This window comes from Myiozetetes cayanensis, unplaced genomic scaffold (genome assembly GCF_022539395.1).
Source record: "Myiozetetes cayanensis isolate MyiCay16 unplaced genomic scaffold, myiCay2020 scf4, whole genome shotgun sequence".
NCBI lineage: Eukaryota > Metazoa > Chordata > Aves > Passeriformes > Tyrannidae > Myiozetetes > Myiozetetes cayanensis.
In genome coordinates this window covers 39,606,032-39,623,265 of record NW_026087631.1, presented here as the reverse complement: position 1 = coordinate 39,623,265, position 17,234 = coordinate 39,606,032, and the positions used below count along the sequence as shown (strand labels likewise).

The 17,234-nt window shown below is 36.7% G+C and overlaps 1 protein-coding gene across 2 annotated transcripts in view; it reads right to left on the bottom strand.

Moving 5' to 3' along the window:
* Positions 1 to 1,204: 1,204 nt before the first annotated feature.
* MLLT3 (MLLT3 super elongation complex subunit) overlaps positions 1,205 to 17,234 on the bottom strand; it is a 117,356-nt gene continuing 101,326 nt past the window's right edge. Inside the window, exons 8-11 of one of the 2 annotated variants that reach the window (XM_050329206.1) lie at positions 16,160 to 16,259; positions 13,391 to 13,462; positions 11,569 to 11,640; positions 1,205 to 4,825 (exon numbers count right to left, since the gene is read on the bottom strand). In XM_050329206.1, the coding sequence (XP_050185163.1) occupies positions 4,694 to 4,825; positions 11,569 to 11,640; positions 13,391 to 13,462; positions 16,160 to 16,259 (376 nt within the window). In that variant the 3' untranslated portion in view covers positions 1,205 to 4,693. The remainder of the gene's footprint in view (positions 4,826 to 11,568; positions 11,641 to 13,390; positions 13,463 to 16,159; positions 16,260 to 17,234) is intronic. The other variant, XM_050329205.1, reaches the window with a different exon arrangement.

The window sequence follows — 17,234 nt, the reverse complement described above, 5'->3', positions numbered from 1 at the left end:
TTATAGCATCAGTTTTCTGAAGGAATATAGAAAATGTATAACCCATTTGATGGAATATTCAGGAAACAGTTACTTCCAGTCAGAATTATACTGAATGATGATAAAAATACATCCCCTGCTGCATTCACAGGCCTACATTTGACTTTGCTCAAACTTCCAGACTGGAAAAATTAAAAGTAAATGAAAAATGCAAGATTATCACTTTGCAGTACAATCAATCTGGCTGAGATAAAACATGGACTGTAAGTCAAATGCAACACTGAAACAAATGTGAAACAGACATTAGCAACTCAAACAATAAAACAGCTTAGATTTTTGAATGATGCTGCAATCTCAATCTCCCTCTCTCTCTAGTCAGCAACAACTGCACCAGATTTTACAGTAGCGAACAAAAGCAGCTGTATTACGGCATCTCTTCTTCACACTTTTTTTCTGTCATTCCTCCCCCACAGGCTTTGTTCTCACTGTGGTAATACTTCTATTTCCTGTCTAGTCAGTGGCACTTCTTGCTGCCCAGTCACATGCAAGGTACATGATTGTGTTCTGATGTTAGTTTATCTGCCGAGACACAGACCCAGCCTTGTAAATGCCATTGGTTTAGCAGCTTTAATGTACTGATTAATTCCCAAGCATGCTCAAAAGCACTGCAGATATATGGGTTTTAGTCCTTGTTATCTGTTGGCAAGCCTTTTATGCCCAGAAGTAAAGCTCCTTCATATAGTTTACAGAATAGCTTCCTGGTGTACACTGCTTAACAATTAAGAAAACTATTTAGGCCCATAGAAACACAACCTCACACTTGTTAAACTTTGGAACATGTCTTGTACTGCTTATTTTTGCAGTTTCTGCTAGCTTCCACTGTGGATGAAAATCTGACAAAATTTTCATCTTAACGCTCAATTTCTGCAAATCATGGACTTACAACAAACACAAAACAGACTCTATAGACTGAAACAAGAGTTTGCTAAAAGATAGTTTGTCATTAAACTGCAAGTGGTAAAAGATGGGATATGATGTGTGTGAACAAAGATGGTATGAAGTGAAACCTACCATCAGAGCAACGTCTGGAGCAATGGCTGCATACAAAAACTGAATGGGGCAGTTTTCACTTCAAACAATTGTACAGCTTTCCCATCAATTTTGCAAACTAAGTAAAGGGTCTTTAAATCAACAGATCATTCAGAAGGCCCAAAATACTGGTACAGCTTCTAAGAAAGGAAGATGTTACCAAGTAAGGACCAAAGACTCAAAACAGATTGTGAAAGTACTTTATTTCACTGTGAGAATGGGAAAGAAAAACAATGGGTCAGGCAAAACCCAAGAACTTGTGATTTCCTTCCCAGAGACTAAAAGAAAATTTAACAGAAATATATTGGGCTCTCCAAATGCATTGTACTCTGTGTACTTTGTTTCTGAATTGAAAGCATAGACTTTTCCTAAAAAGACCAGACCAATGATGAGAGAGAAATGGTCAACTGCTTCCTACAGTCCAAAGGCTAAAGACTGAGCATGGGTTTACTTTGACCTTGGAAGACTCTCTTCACTTCAGTGTATACCCCCTCCTTTCTTGCTCTCTCTCTTTAGCATGGACTAAGATGGCCTCCAAATCTAAAAGATACTGAAATTTTTGTAAGGCCTCTCAGCAGATTCAGATTTCTAAAAAATACCAAAAATTAAACCTTGTTTACCCAATTGGACATTCACTTTCTGAGGTGGAAAGTTACTTGTGAGATGAAAACTGTCTTTGCTACTGGATACAGCTACTGCTCTAGTAACAGTGACTCACACTGAAAATTACTTTAGATATTGGAACTTAACTGCTAAACTCCACCTAGTCACTGCAATGAATTAATCCAAATTCTCTCATATAACTGTTTCAAATAGCTTGATGTTAAGTAAAACTCCAAAATGTTTGCCAAAACACTTTAACCTGTCCCAAAGATCAATGCTCATAAAGTCTGGGAAGGTATCTTCTGTTTTTATCTTTAAGGGAAATATGAATGTCAGAAATTAAGTGAACATGGATTTATTTTGTTTCTGTATACACAATTAGATGAAAACAGTTAACTTTTAAATTTAACTCAAAACTTAGTAGCTACGCTTCTATCAGAATTTTGTGAAAAAGTCAGCACACAGACACCTGCAGACTATTTTGTTCTTTCTCCCAGTGAATTAGAAAACTTAAGAGTTTAAGTACAATCCACAGTTTGCATGAAATTCAGCACTGATTTGATACTGCAATTGCTGTCTTCTCCCTTTTACACCTATTCTCCCAGTCTCTCTTTTCTTCCACCCCTATTTGCAGTGTATAATAAAGCTTATCTGATATTTAAAGGACAAAATGATTCAATTCACCATTTCTAAAAAAACAGTGCAATAGTCGTACTAGAAGTATCCCCTTCTGAAACTCAATGAGTCTTTACCACAAGACTTAGTTAGAAAAGTCAAAATGGACAAATTTCTATATACATCTGGTATAACTAAAAGACAGGAAAGTTGAACACACATTGGTAGACCAAAGATTTTTAAGGTTGCTTTTAGATTTCTAAACATTTTCATATAAAACAATCAATAAAAATTGAAGTTTATCCCCTTCACATGCACCCCTATTCCCTTCCCCATTATCACCAGCCTTCTGTCAATAGTAATGTTAGCATTATACTCCCATTCCTTTACCCCTCCCCAATTGCACATTAAGACATGGACTTAAAAGAACAACATAACGTTTCAAGTATGCTTCATGCCAATCATCAATAAGAGTCATAACATTACTGAAAAAGTACACTTATTCTTTGGAAGCCTAGAAGGACTTCCTGCGGAGTGTGATCAAACGACAATTTAAATAAGAAAAAAGCCCCCCAGCCAATACATATCGTGCCCTTTCAAAAAGAGTAAAGTGTAAAATTTTCTTTGGACTTAAAGAAACAGTATTAAGATTACTATCTGAATAAGAAATAACCCCAATAGTTTTTCAGTGCTGCACAAACTGTGCACATGAAACAGTAAGTCATAAAGCTACTACTGTTCAGCTCTACACAGAGAGACTACATGTGGCATATAAGCATACACGACATACTGGCCTGTCCAGTAACAAGATACATTGTTTTAGGCTGGTAAACCTGAATAAACCTTTGCATCCAGAAGTGTTTTTTAAATTTTTTTCTCTTCTCTTTTCTTTTAGGAATTTGGATTTCTAATAGAACAGTGATGATTCCATCAAGAAACCATCAGCAATATGAGAGCATGAAGCATTGATGTGAAACTGAGCACACATCCTCTCATTTGATCATGCATGAAAAAAGATTCCGATTTTAAGAAATAGTAGACGGTATGAAAGAATATTCATTTTTATAGACAAGAAGTTCTTCTGGAAACACAAGCAAGTTATTGAACAGATACCAAAATCTGGGAAGTGTAAAAAGCATATATGCATGTATGTGTGTGTGTGTATATATACATATATATATGTACAGGTGCAGTATACGTGTATATATAAACACACACACAGACGATATCATAGATGTATTTATTCCAACATGTAACTGTATAACATATTTCTTTTAAAATAAAAGTTTTAATTTAGCAGTTGTAAAAAACCAAACAAAACCAGAAAAAAAATCCCCAAAACAAACTAAGCAGACCATATAATATATGAGCAAACAAAAATGTTATGCAAAGAGTTTTATGGTAGAAGTGAGTCGCACACTGGCAGCAAAGTGTGTTGAAATTTATAGTAATAAATAGCTCCAAATTAAGAATTTTCTACAACATTTTCTTTAAGGACAGGACCAGTATATTCTTTTATGATGATCCTGCAGAACGCTTTCACTCTAATATATATTTAATTTTGTAACATTACAACAGATACAAGAATGTAGACTGCAAAAGTTGCCAGATTCATGACAGTATACATTACATTTTTTGTTCAAAATCCTATTGGTTTATTCACTGAGGCTAGACAGCAAGTCAAATGATACTATTTGGTGCCTTTTTTTTACCATGGTCAAGATTACTAAGTTGACAGAATCAAGGAGCTGCGGTCCAACTTGCTGTGGTCCAACCCACTGTGTCAGACAGGAAACGAAATATACAACCACTGTTTGGTCACTAAGTTTGTATCTTGTTTCCTGGAACTGCAGAGGTGGAATCAAGACTGTAGTGTTTTAACTGATAGTGAAAGATAGCCAGAAGTGGCATTTTAACATGAATAAGGTTACTAGGCTTGTGAAAGTACTGCATCAAAAGAGCACACATAGAATCCCAGTACTTGCAACATCTGGTAGTGTCACTCAATGACTCATGGACTTTAGGATACATGTATGCAGTAATAAATAGATCAGTTATGTAATAAGGCAGTGTGTTGAACATGCATTCATCTTGTGGACTTGAACACCACAGAGAGAGATACATGATATCATACACATTCAATAAGAACAAGTATTTTTGTTTGTTTTTCTGTGTTTGTTTTTCAAGGCTATCCAGGCAAACTCTTCCAGAGCATTTTCTTCTTGAGAAAGAGTGGTCCTCTGAGTCTGGTCACTTTTCTTCTCCCTTATCAAGAGATGATGACTGTCTTTAGGGAAAAATAAAAGCTGAAGAGGATTGCTTCATTTTTTTCCCCTCGGTTTTGGCTGCATCATTCTACATGTGTCATTTAAAGAGCAGTATTTTGATGCAGCCAGATGCTGAATCCTCAGGAGGTTCCAGATGTTTCCAGGTAACTCTGTAGTTTACGGACTGTGGTTTTGTCCAGTGAACAAAGATCAAAGTCAAAGGTTGTATTTGTGATATGAAAATGTCCAGTTTCTTCTATAAGATTTACTATCTGAAACAAAAGAAAAGATGCAGTTGAAAATTCCAGAAGTTTTACATGCTTATTGAACATATTAACGTGCCACTGAGTATCACGAAAGGCTTCAAATGAGCCCAATTGCCCCAGTACTTGCACATTAAACCACCACCTCTATCTCTCACTTCCTTTCTGGCAAGCACTATTGTCCAAACTACACTACCTCAGTTGGTTGTTTTTGTTTTGTTTTTTAAATCATCATCAGCCATAATGTCAAACATCTACTGTGTGCATAGCTGCTAAGCAGGTTACATTAGGAAATAATTGGCATGAGCCTTTCTGCAAGCAAGGGAAAGAAATAAATTCTTTCAGAGTCTACTCCATATCAAACAAAAAATACATTTAAGGGCTCTCACATGAATTGTTAGTTCATGTACTAGTAGTTATTTCTTGAGTAACAGACTTAAATTTAATTTTTTAGCTAGATCAACCCTGAAAAGACTCCTAGCAATGACATAATTTTCATGAGAAGAGGAAACAGAAGAGCTGTTTGGAGTTCTTGAGAAGAATAGGGACTAAAACATCTCTCCTATGAGAAAAGGCTCCCAGAGCTGGGACTCTTCAGTCTGAAGAAGAGAAGGCTCAGAGCAGATTTTGTCAGTGTGTACAAATAACTAAAGGGAGGGTGCAAAGAATACAGAGCCAGGTTCTTTCCAGTGGTACACAGTGACAGGACCTAGGCCAGTGGGCACGAACTGAAACACAGGAGGTTCCTTCTGAACATCAGGTGACACCTTTTTCCTGTGAGGGTGACCAAGCACTGGTACAGGTCGCCCAGGGCGGTTGTGAGGTCTCCATCCTTGGAGATATTCTGAAGTCACATGACACAGTCCTGGGCAGCTGGCTCTACATGTCCCTGTGACCTCCAGAGATCCCTTCCAACCTCAACCATTCTATGATTCTGTGAAATCAACAGTGCATATCTAACTTGTGTCTTTCTCTAGTGACATTTTTAGTCTCTGAATTGTAGTCTACATTTTTAAAGAATCACCATACTCATACTGAATTGCTGTAAAAAGTAACTCCAGATACGTTAAGCTCTAGGATGTCCACTTACCTAGAAAAAAACATTAAGCATCTTGAAAAGCCAAAGCATTATTTGTCAGAGAGGGCTAACACAGTGCCAACACACTACAGCTATTAATCTCTTATGTGAGAGCCCAATAGAGCACACCAAAAGGCATCCCATCCTGAAGTGGGCCTCTGGGTAATGAAATGGACTAACAGAACATTGCTGTTCTTATCAGTCTTTCCAACCATCCCTTGTGCCCTGTTCAGGTTTAGACTCTATGTCCTGTTTGAAACCTTCAGCTTGGAACCCATTCAGTTCTTGGGCTTTCACATATACCTCCACTGAAACACGACTGCAAGATATTCCTTGATTGTTTTGAGCTTTGTTACTCTGACAGTAATTCCTTTTCCACAGCTGGAGGAGATACAAATGTATGCACATATGTCTTACAGAGTGAACCTTAAAATGACGAATCAGGTAGGGATACACCAACTTGACAAAGAACAATGAATTTAAACTAAATGTTTTGTAATTTTCCACTCTCTATTTTATTATATAAATAGGTTTTTTTTCTTCTCAGACCACAGAAATAAAGACTATGCTGATGATAAAAGACATCTTCATGTGTACTGTCAGGCATGGAATGACATGGCCCAGGATAGATTAAACAGAATGGAAACAAAATAAAATAATAAAAGGGAAATGCCTATTACAGTAAAAATCTCCCTTTTCAATCACTTCCTGTTTTCCAGGTAGGAAAAATAAAACCAAAATCTGTTTAATTTGGTTTGCAGCTGTCCAAAATTCTGAAAATACTTAGGAAAAATCCTGCTCTCATTAACACACCATTTAAATCTGTGCCTCTTGTTTGCAATTTTTTTCCGTATGGGAATTTTTAATCTAAAATGTCCAGCTTCATTGTCCACTTGTTGATTCCTAGATTCTTGTAACCCTTTTCCACCTTCTACTGTTCTGCAATTGATGTGAGAGAAAAAAAAAAAAATCAAATGGGACAAAACTGACTGTTAGTGAAGAAAATTTTGATATGTAGTCATTCTCATTTCTGGCACTCTTTTGAGCCTCATCTAAGAGGGAAGATAAGGTAAGGAGTCATTCCAGCCTCCTTTTGTAAAGTTTGGAATCTAAACTCAGGCTTAGTCTCTGAATGTCCACTGTGTAACAAATAAATGGCTGCAAGAGAAGTTTACAGAAACCGAGGCCACAAAGATGAAGCTATGCTGAATAATTCTGTCTAACACTTCTTTGTGTTACTGTGGAAGAATACCACCCCTCAGAACCCCCACTGCAATATACCTGATTTTAGAAACATAGATTACACAAAAGTGTTAGCACATGTATTTTTAAGCAGCCTTGCATATTTTAAGAAATGGATTACTGATCAAGTTCTGCTTTGGGCTTTTAAGCTCTAGGTCAAGGGAAATATAAACATTTTAAACATATCCCTCATTCCAGCCCTCAAGAAATACAGTCACTATGTCTGGGCACCTGACAAATCAGACTGAAACGAACTGCAAAGGTTTTAATGAATGTACCAACATGTATCAAGATAAACCCAGACAGCTCAATGAAAAACACTTGCCTGTGTGCCAGTCAATGAGGAATTCATGACCTACAGTATTAGCATATGCATCCTTGTGCTATTGAGAAATACTTCAAAAAGAATAAAAGGTTGAGACTAGTTGCTAGGAAATCTGACAGTTCTAACACTAAAAACACAGCATTAAAATGTTTTATTTGGAGAGCTCAGGCTGCAAAGAACAAAAATATCCCATTTGTTACTGCTATAGTAAGCTTTGCTTTTCTGCTGTAAATTACATCTCTGTTTACATAATGTCTCTCCAGCTCAGTTTCATCATTATCCATCATAGTATAACTATTTATCAGCCTTTAAACAAGCAAATGAGTGTGTTTGTATAAGGAAGCCAAAGTGCAACTAATGACATAGTCATTTTTCAATTTATGGAGGGTTTTAGGCCATGTGATAGTTTCCAGACCTCCAAGCTGCCCCTGGCAGAAAATTCTCAGAAGATAGTTGCCATCTGAAGTTAAGCACCTTGTGGACATAAGCAATGTAATTTTCAGCCATTCTGCGTACTCTCAATTTCTTCCTTATGTCTGTGCTGCCTAGTGCACAGGGTTCCAGATTTTTCACCAGATGAAGATATGATTTCTGATGCTTTAAAATAAGAGGCAAAGTCTTACCAAAAATGTTGTTGCATTTTACAGGGTCATATTAACATTATCTGCACTGAAATTGCAGTTAAGAACACAGCTTTAGTCAGTCAAATTTGAATATATTAGACATGCAGCATTAATATTTGATGGCAGACTCAATTATCCTATTAACTGAAAATCACAAAGTTAAAAAAAAAAAAGCCTAACCACTATAAATTCCAATCTCTCTTTACAGTGAAAGAGGTGGGAGAGATCTTTATTTTTAAAATGTAATTTCAGACCCGTTTCTATCTTGCCATTGTCCAATAGTCATACAGTTCTTTTTCAGGTCTTCTCCCTCTCAGGCAATTCTTATATATCTGTAAGTAGTATTTTATATCAGAATTATTTCACTATAACTCTAGGCACTTGCAGCACAGTTTCACATCTCTCCTCGCCTTCTTCCTTTCTCAGCTTCCTTTAACAAAGTGTCTCAAAGAGAAATGCCTCTCTTGGAAGAAAGTCACATTTTCAAACAGATACATTTTTCTCATTTCCGATTTGGCTGCATTCCTGCGTGTTGTCATGCCTATGGACTGGGTAACAACTGAGATTGCAAAAAATAATAATAATAACAAAAAGTCTTTTTCATGTCCCTCAGCATAAGTTTCAAAAGCCTGTGCTTTTTACATCATCAATGCCTTCACTGTTCTTTTGCAAGTCCCTTCTCTAAAAGTTCCCCCGAAGTCTGTGGGTAGCAGACTTTGACATGTGCAAGAGACCTGCTCTAACATAAACTACAGAGGTGACAACACCATTCAGTAACACACGACTCCACCACCATTCCACTTTGACTCCACCACCACCTCCTTTAAAACTCTTGTAGCTGTCTACAATTTTCTGTTGCATATTTTTGCACTTGATCCCTCTTCTTATGCAGTAACTACCATCCCTTTCTGCAGTTTTGCCCCTTGCTCTCCTGATCTTTGTACTCTCCTTGACCTTTATACTTCCTGTAGTCTGTATATGCTTGTATTTCTTAGTCTAGAAGTTTCACATTCATTCCTAATAACTTTCTCAGCTCTGTACCTTTTTAATTTCTGTGCACCCTGGAAGTATTTTACATTAACTACATAGCTGCAAAGTAGTAAGTATATTTAAGATGGTATGACAGTTTATTTGCAATGCTAAGAAGCACAGATTCTCTGCAAGTTATCCATTCAGTACTGTGAAGATATTTCTGTAAACTGATAAAATCATAGGAATTCATGAATTGAGGGATTAAAGGTTTTAAAACTAAGCTGTATTTTGTTTTATAGCAGCATCTGCTAGTGCAGACTGGCTAACAGATAATTGGTAACTTGGCTCTTCCACTCATTTCTTTAGGTCTCTGTGGCTGTTACCAGCTGTTGGTACAGAACTGAACTACTGCAGCAACCTGCAGTCTGATCATAAATCCAGCTTTACTGGGGCTGTAGTGACAGCCTGCACATGCTCTGAACCAAGGGAAACAATCTGAAAGAACAACTCCCCCCAAGAAACAAGACAACACCAATTCTACAGGAAACTTTCACAATCTGAGTAATAATATATGAGTAATCATAGATTACAGTATTAAAATTACTCTTAATACATTAAAATGCCTTACTCTTAATGTAAGTTGTGAGGCAAAGATGGTGAAAGAATCCTTTCTCTGGTTTGATAAATACTCTCAAGAGGGAAAAAAAAAGTCTATTTTAAAATGCAAAAGAATATACTGATCTTTTTAATTTTCATCTTTTTCTTTACTCAGAATAGGATACTCTAAATTTCCAGCTCAGTTACGTTTCTTTTCAGAATTTGTCCTTGTATTAGTAGCTTCCCACAAAGCATATTATAACACTACTCTAACATCAGAATGAAGATTTAGTGGACAAACCCATCATTTTTCTAACAAAGGTAAATACTTCTTCCCCACCAACTAAATGCTACTAGAAGAGAAAGAGCATTATGTGTTCAACTTGAACTATCTTATTTGCTTAGACAATATTTCTTAGCATGACAGAAGAATTCCAATTGAAAGGGATTTTGCTTGTCCCAGTCCGTGCCAAGGGCAGCCTCAGTTGTGGAGTCAGATCTGGTTGCTCCAGGTTTATCCAGTCAAAATTTTAAAAGCTCCAAGGATGGAGCACAATCTCTCCAGGACTCTCCATTCCACTTTTAGACCAACCTCATATGGGAAAAAAAAAAAAAGGTTTCTTGATTGTTTTTTTTTCGCTTTGCGTAAAAGGTTTGCAGTTGATTTTCTTTTTCAGTTTCACATGAAGCTGGTGAAGCAGCCCCAGTGAAGGCTTGGTTTATGGTTGGACTGCACAGGCTGGGACAGTGGTTCAGTTCTGTACCGACAGCTGCTAACAGTGTAATAATACTGGCTACAAAGGTCTGCCAGAAGCAATACCATTTTAAGAATCATGAATAACATGAAGTGGATTGAGTGTTGCAATTGCTACCTTTTAGCCTCATGCACAATTTCCCAATGTAGATAAACATTTGACTCTGCCACCCTTCTGAACACATGCTTTGGTTCCCTTGGAAACCTGGGAGTCATCAGTACATTAAATATGAAGGGTAAGCAATATGCACCGCTGTGTGTTGTAACACAAAATATGACAAAGTTATTGAAATTCATCGTTAATTAAGAATCCTTAACCAAGGTCTTCCTTTCCACTGACCTCTCAATAGTTTTCACATCTTTATTCACAACACTGAGCCTGAACTAATAAGCAGATTAATGGTGGGACTTGCAAAATACTGTTAGCACACTCTGCTGAGAAATTTGACATGTGATTGCAATCATTTAGAAGTGGTAAAAATTTCCCTCTTTACAACATCTCCACAACTGGCACATAATTGTGCTAAACATAATAAAACCATCTGTGCTACAATTACATCTTCTTTGTTGATGGTGCTTATTATTTAATCTTCACAATCTGTAATCCAATATTACCTGACAATGGCATCCAAAACCAAGAATACTTTCTTTGTTCTTACTATTGGATAACCTTTCAACACATTTGGAGTCTTTTAGGTTTCTATATTTTCATCTTTTACTTGTTCCACAACTTCAGAAGATTCATTGAATATATTATGTCCTTCCTCAAAGTGGATTTTGCTTTGAATTCCATGTTTTTTGCCTGCCACATTAAAAAACACTTTAACTGTTTCTAAGAAAAGGCTGTTCATTTTCAGGAAAAAAGCAACAAGATTTTTACCAAGTCACAGCTGTATCCACTTTCCCATCCTGTTTTAATAATTATTAATACAGTATGTTAAGAAACATAGCAATGAATTGGTGAAAAATTTAGCTCAGACAAGCATTTTTTAAAAATTTGTTGTTTAATGTGAATTGAAAGTATGCATAAGCTTTTATGGATTATACAGGCTTGAAGGCTATTAAACCTGATTACAGAGTTTTAGATAAAGGCAAAAAAAATAGAAGTGACTTCATAATTTCAATGAGCATGCTGTGATATTGCACGAGAGTGCTCCTCACCTGCTGCAGTACATGTCTCTCTCTCAATGTCATTAATCTTCTGTGAAGCTCTACTAGTTCATCGAGATATGCCTAGAAACAAATCCCCCCCATAAACAACTTGTTAATTAAGTCACAGCTATGTATTTAATAAACTTCAGATGTCTTCAAAAACAATACAGATGGAGATTTTATTTTCAATCTTAGAATTACAGAATATCCTGAGTTGGAGAGGACTCACAAGGATCATTGAGTCCAACTCCTAGCCCTGTACAGGATCATCCCCAAAAGTCACATCATGTGCCTGAGATCATTGTCCAAACACTTCCTTAGCTCTGCCAGGCTTGGTGCTGTGACCACTTTCCTGGGGAGCCTGTTCCAGTGCCCAACCACCCCCTGGGTGAAGAACCTTTTCCTAACATTCAACTTAAACTTCTTCTGAAACAGCTTCAGGTTATTCCTGTCACTGGCCACCAGAAAAGAGATTAGTGCCTGCCACTCTGCTTCCCCTTATAAGAAAGCTGTAGATTGAGATGAGGTCTCCCCTAAGCCTGTTCTCCATGCTGAATAAGCCAAGTGATCTCAGCCACTCCTCATTCAGCTTCCCCTCAAAGCCCTTCACCATCTTCATTGCCCTCCTCTGGATGCTTTCTAATAGCTTTAGATCCTTCTTGTACTGGGCCACCCAAAACTGCACAAATGACTTGAGGTAAGACCAACCTCTTTTTGAGTTGTATTTTCTTATTTAGAAGTCTAGCTTTCTCTAGCTTAATACCACCCAAATACAAGTTTTTGTGGTTTTTTTCATAAAAAACCTGAAAATCAGATGGTCATTTGCTACAGAATAGTAATATCTATATCTCTACTGTGCCAAAAAGCATCAAAAGACTGGGGTTGCCAAAACAGTACCTTTGAGAACGAAACCCAAATCACAATGAAAACCCTCATTCTCTCTAAAGCTATGTAATTATTTCTTTTGCGTCAACAGGAAAATATAAGGGAGAGGGATTAAGCAATATTAATTAAATGGTAAATTACACTGCTGCTTTCATGGAATGTCAAACACATCCCACCCCCCCATCCAATTCTCAACTTTCTCCTTCAGCCTGAGCCATCAAAAAACCTTTTTATGCTTTTAAGGAGAGAGAGATATGGCATCCAACCTAAAAATCCAAAAAGCATATGGATCAGAGCACTGAAAATCTAGCTACAGATACTGCAGCTTTCATCTCTTGCCTCGTGTTATTGCAAAGTCTACACTAATACCAGTAAAATACGAGCTTTCAGAGGAACTTGTCCACACTGGGCAATTGTGCTGTGTTCACTCACATAAAGACTTAGAGCTCCTGCCCACAGCCAGTTGACATGATTTTAAACAAAACTGTCTTTCTCAGTGTTAAATTAACAGTTGCTTCATATCATTCTGGTTAACATGCTAAAACACATTGCCACTTCCTAAAGCACAGCCTTCAGAAAGGATTCTGGAAAATGCATAGTTGGTTTTTTGTTTTTTTCCTAATTGATTGATATATTGGCTAGGAATATGTCTGAATTCTCACCTACGAAAATTATCACTTCCTCTGTGAAGCACAGTACAAACTCATTGTGGAGAGTAGATAAAATAAATAATGGATGGCAGATTCCCAATTAGTGACATTTGCCAAATCACATGTACTGAGAAGAAGGAAAAAAAAATTCAAAAAATGACAAAAGAAAGAATTGCAGAAAAAAAATGGAGGGAAAGATCTGCACCTAAAAGAACACCAAGTCAAGATGTACTTAGGTTTTCATTCTCTAGAAGATTGAATCACAGCCTGAAGCAGTTTATTGTTCTCTTATTTACCTTATCACAATCCCCATTCTTTATTTGTTTGTCAGGTTTGTTTTGCTTTATTGGACTTTTCACTTCTAAAATCTGGAAAAGAAAAAAATCCTGTAAAAATTAAATGCATTATTGGATACAATTACAAATGGAAAATTCTGCTATTGGTTAATAATACAAACTCAAAACTAAGTTCTTCATTCTTTAATCCATATAACCTACTCATATTTTTCAGAATAAAAAGTAGCTTACAGCACAAAATGCTGAGCTGTTGGAATGAGGTGGCAGTGATATTGTTAATCCTTAAAAGAATTAATTTCAAGTCACTTAAAGCCTTCCTAACACTTTTTTTTCTATACTTTCCATGCTGGTAGGATAAGAGTATTTTGCAGAAACAAAATGATGCTGAGGGTCTTCCCAAATGCTTTTGAAATATCACACAAGCAGTGTATTTTTCCTGGTTTTTTCTCCAGTGCTCCATCTTATCTTTGACAATAGAGAGTTTGAAACAATCTTTGAGATGATTGCATGAGTTGTAACTGAAAAAAAAAGTGATTGAGAGCAAGACACCATGCTTAATATGAAACTTTTAGGACTAAAGGGAGGAACAATTCGGGGAAAAAGAACTGTTGATTTTTCTTCCATTTTTTTCCACACAGAACACATTTTTTGAAGTTCAAAATAAAAAAACCACCATGTCATTATTAACCTGGAATATAACCAGTTCTTCTGAAAAACAAACAAAACTGAATTATCACAGATGATGGGAGATTATTTTTCACATTTCATTGTGAGACTAACATCACTATCATGATTAACTCCAAATCCACACTGAACAGTCATAATACAGAACAAAACTTAGAATTAAAACAAGGAAATAAGCCTGTAAAACCCAAGTCTTCTGGAAGCCTCACTGACAGTTTTCCCCAAGTCTCCGTTTCATTTCTACTTCCCTTGGTAAAAGTGACTAAATTAGATATATGCTCCCCAGGGTTACCAGCAGGATAAGAATACAGCAGGCAGGCAGGCAGCTATTTCCCTGTATAGAGAGAGTGACTGCAGATACTAGTTAATCTTACATAAAGAGTTATTTATCCAAGAGTGATCAGAAATCAAAACACACATTTTTAAAGAAAAATCCCACTTCTTCTATTCAACACCCCCTGGGGTTACTGTTGTTTAGGACAGTGAAAGAAAAGTCAAATTTTTTAAAAAAACCCTAGACCTCTAGTCATGAATCCAGTACCTTTTAGGTGCTTTTATTGTTTTAAGAGAAAGAAAATTATTGTTTTCAAATAGAACCCTAGCAAGAACACAGTATATTTGAAAAAGTTGCTTTCTTACAGTGCTCTTGATGTGTAGTTTGAAATACAACATCTTTAGCACTCCTGTTTAGATGAATTACAGCACTACTCACATTTGAGGAAGCTTATACAAATACTAATTCTGTCTTAGTTCTTTGGTTCTGTGAATGAACTTAGTCAACAAAAACCTGATTTCATCAGTAAAAAGCATCATCCTGGCAAGCGGCACTATGCTATCAAGCAGAGAGTTAAAATGTGGCTAAAATGGTCCATACAATATTTGAATTCTCACAAGTCCCTAAACTTCTGATTTTCAGCTTATTTATAAAATTCAGCTCAAGTGTAGAAATGGAAGAAGATATGTAACATTCAATTTTGGCTGGCACACAGCTGTTGTTTAGTGTGTTTAAATTCGCAGGTAGACTTTCTGTTAGATGACCAAAGGGCAAAGGAACACGAAAGATGTGACTGAGTGGGCTGCCAACATCGAGACTTACAATTACTTTACAATTACATTGCCTCTGTAGAAGTTAGTCTTCACTAAACAACAAGCCATAGATAAGTGTTTTATCCTTCTTGTGTTTATGAGCCCAGTACATGCAATATTTTTCATCCTTATAGTTAGCTTTTTATTTTACCCCAAACGACTCTCTCTTAAAAACTTTTAACTTCTGTGCAGATAACTTTGAAAAGTCTACACTGTTTCTGGTAGATAAGAATATTTTCTGGATGTGGAATCACCTTCTCTCTTTGCACAAAGTACTTCCTAGGTTTTTGGCATTTTTTCTACAGTGTATTTGAACTTAAATAACATGAATAATAATCTTTGGTTTTGCTCTACAGCTTGTATTGGAAATCTTATTAGAAAAACAAAGACAAGTAAATAATATCTGTCAGATAATTAAAGCAGTTAACCTAAGAAATATAGAAAAGTCTCACCATCTAAATCACAAACTTTTGCTAATACAAGTAGATACTGTTCCAATTATATCAAAACTGTAAGCAGCCATTTATTGCCAGTCATAACTGCTTTGTGTATGATACAACTGACAGTGGCAATGTAATATGGCTCTTTAACTGGTGTATTTTATTTTATAAAGCATATAAGATTTTATGTTTAATTTTTATATTTAGAGAGCCTTACTTTATGGTAGCTGAGGGTGAGGCAGCTCCCAAACTCTAATTCTCATTCATCCCAGAAGTATTTTGTAACTCTAGGTAATTTAATTGTTTTCTTTGAAAAACAGAACTACCCTATGTTCCTACCTCAAAAATAACTGTGTTAGCTCTTATGAATCTGGAACAAGTACTCGAATGTGAAGTAAAAACTATTGTGGTCTGCTAGTGGAGTAAAAAATATTGTATCTCCTAGATAAGCCCTGGTGGGGGAGAGGATATGATACAAATGAATAAGCTCCTGAGTTTGATGTGAACTGTGTCTACTGCTAATACAAAGCCCAGCTGCATTTATGAATTCTGACTTTACCTGGCTGCTGTTGGTTTTCAGTAAAGGTGGTGCTGGTTCATGACGTAGCGGTGAGGAAGCTGAACTGCTGTCACTGTCGCTGCCATCACTCAGACTAACCCTATGAAAAAAAAAAGCCAAAGCATTACACCTGCAGACAAAGGGTTGTTAATAGGGGTGAACCAAGCTTGTATTTTGAGGTAGGGACTTATAATGACCAATCCCTTGCTAAGCAAGCCATCATTAATCAAGGTCATGTGGAAGAGAGGTGTCTGAGCAGGGCTGCACTCTGCAAAAAGCTCGGTGGAGCACAGAAAAAGAGGCTGCCTGCCTGCACTTGTTGAGGTGAAGTGTCCAATTAGCACAGCAACTAATGTTACAAAAATGGATGGACAGCTACAGCATTATACTGTTGCTCCCAACAGAGTGAGTCCCTATCTCAGTTCACAGCCACGTGGAGGAAGGAAAGTTGGTTTTTAGAGATACTCTTCTGCTCTTATAAAAGCTTTATAAACAGCTGTACTTCCCTCCTGAACAAGTGTTTTACTGAAAAGGTCCTTGATTATTGTCATAAATAAGACACTTTTTCCTGGCTAAAGTTTAAAAACTTAGCATCCCAGGAGAGGCCACATGAAAAAACCCAGCTCCTAGTCAGTTTCACCCTTAATTTACTTGGGAACAACAGAGAATATTTTTTTGGGGGGGGAAGTAGTTACTTGGTATAAAAAAAAAGGTAGAGAAACATTAGCCTTAAGATTTCATTTAAAAACTGAAACAAAATCTCCACATATGGAGACAAGTTGAGCTTGAAACTATCCTTTACACAATCACTGACACAAGTTCTCAAACTGCTAGTCGTCTTTGTCTTTTTCTCCTTGATTCCATATGCTAAGGTACACCAGGGAAGCAGCTGACATTCATTAGCGTTTTCTTATTACTGTCCCATTTAAACCGAGCTGACACTAGCACTCAGGTGCTGTGCACTAACAGCAAAACCCTCTGAATCAGATAAAGAACCTAATACAAAAAGTGTTTAAGAGACTGTTTCAGAATTTCCATAACCTTCAACACCATTTGGATGGAGCTTCAAGCTACC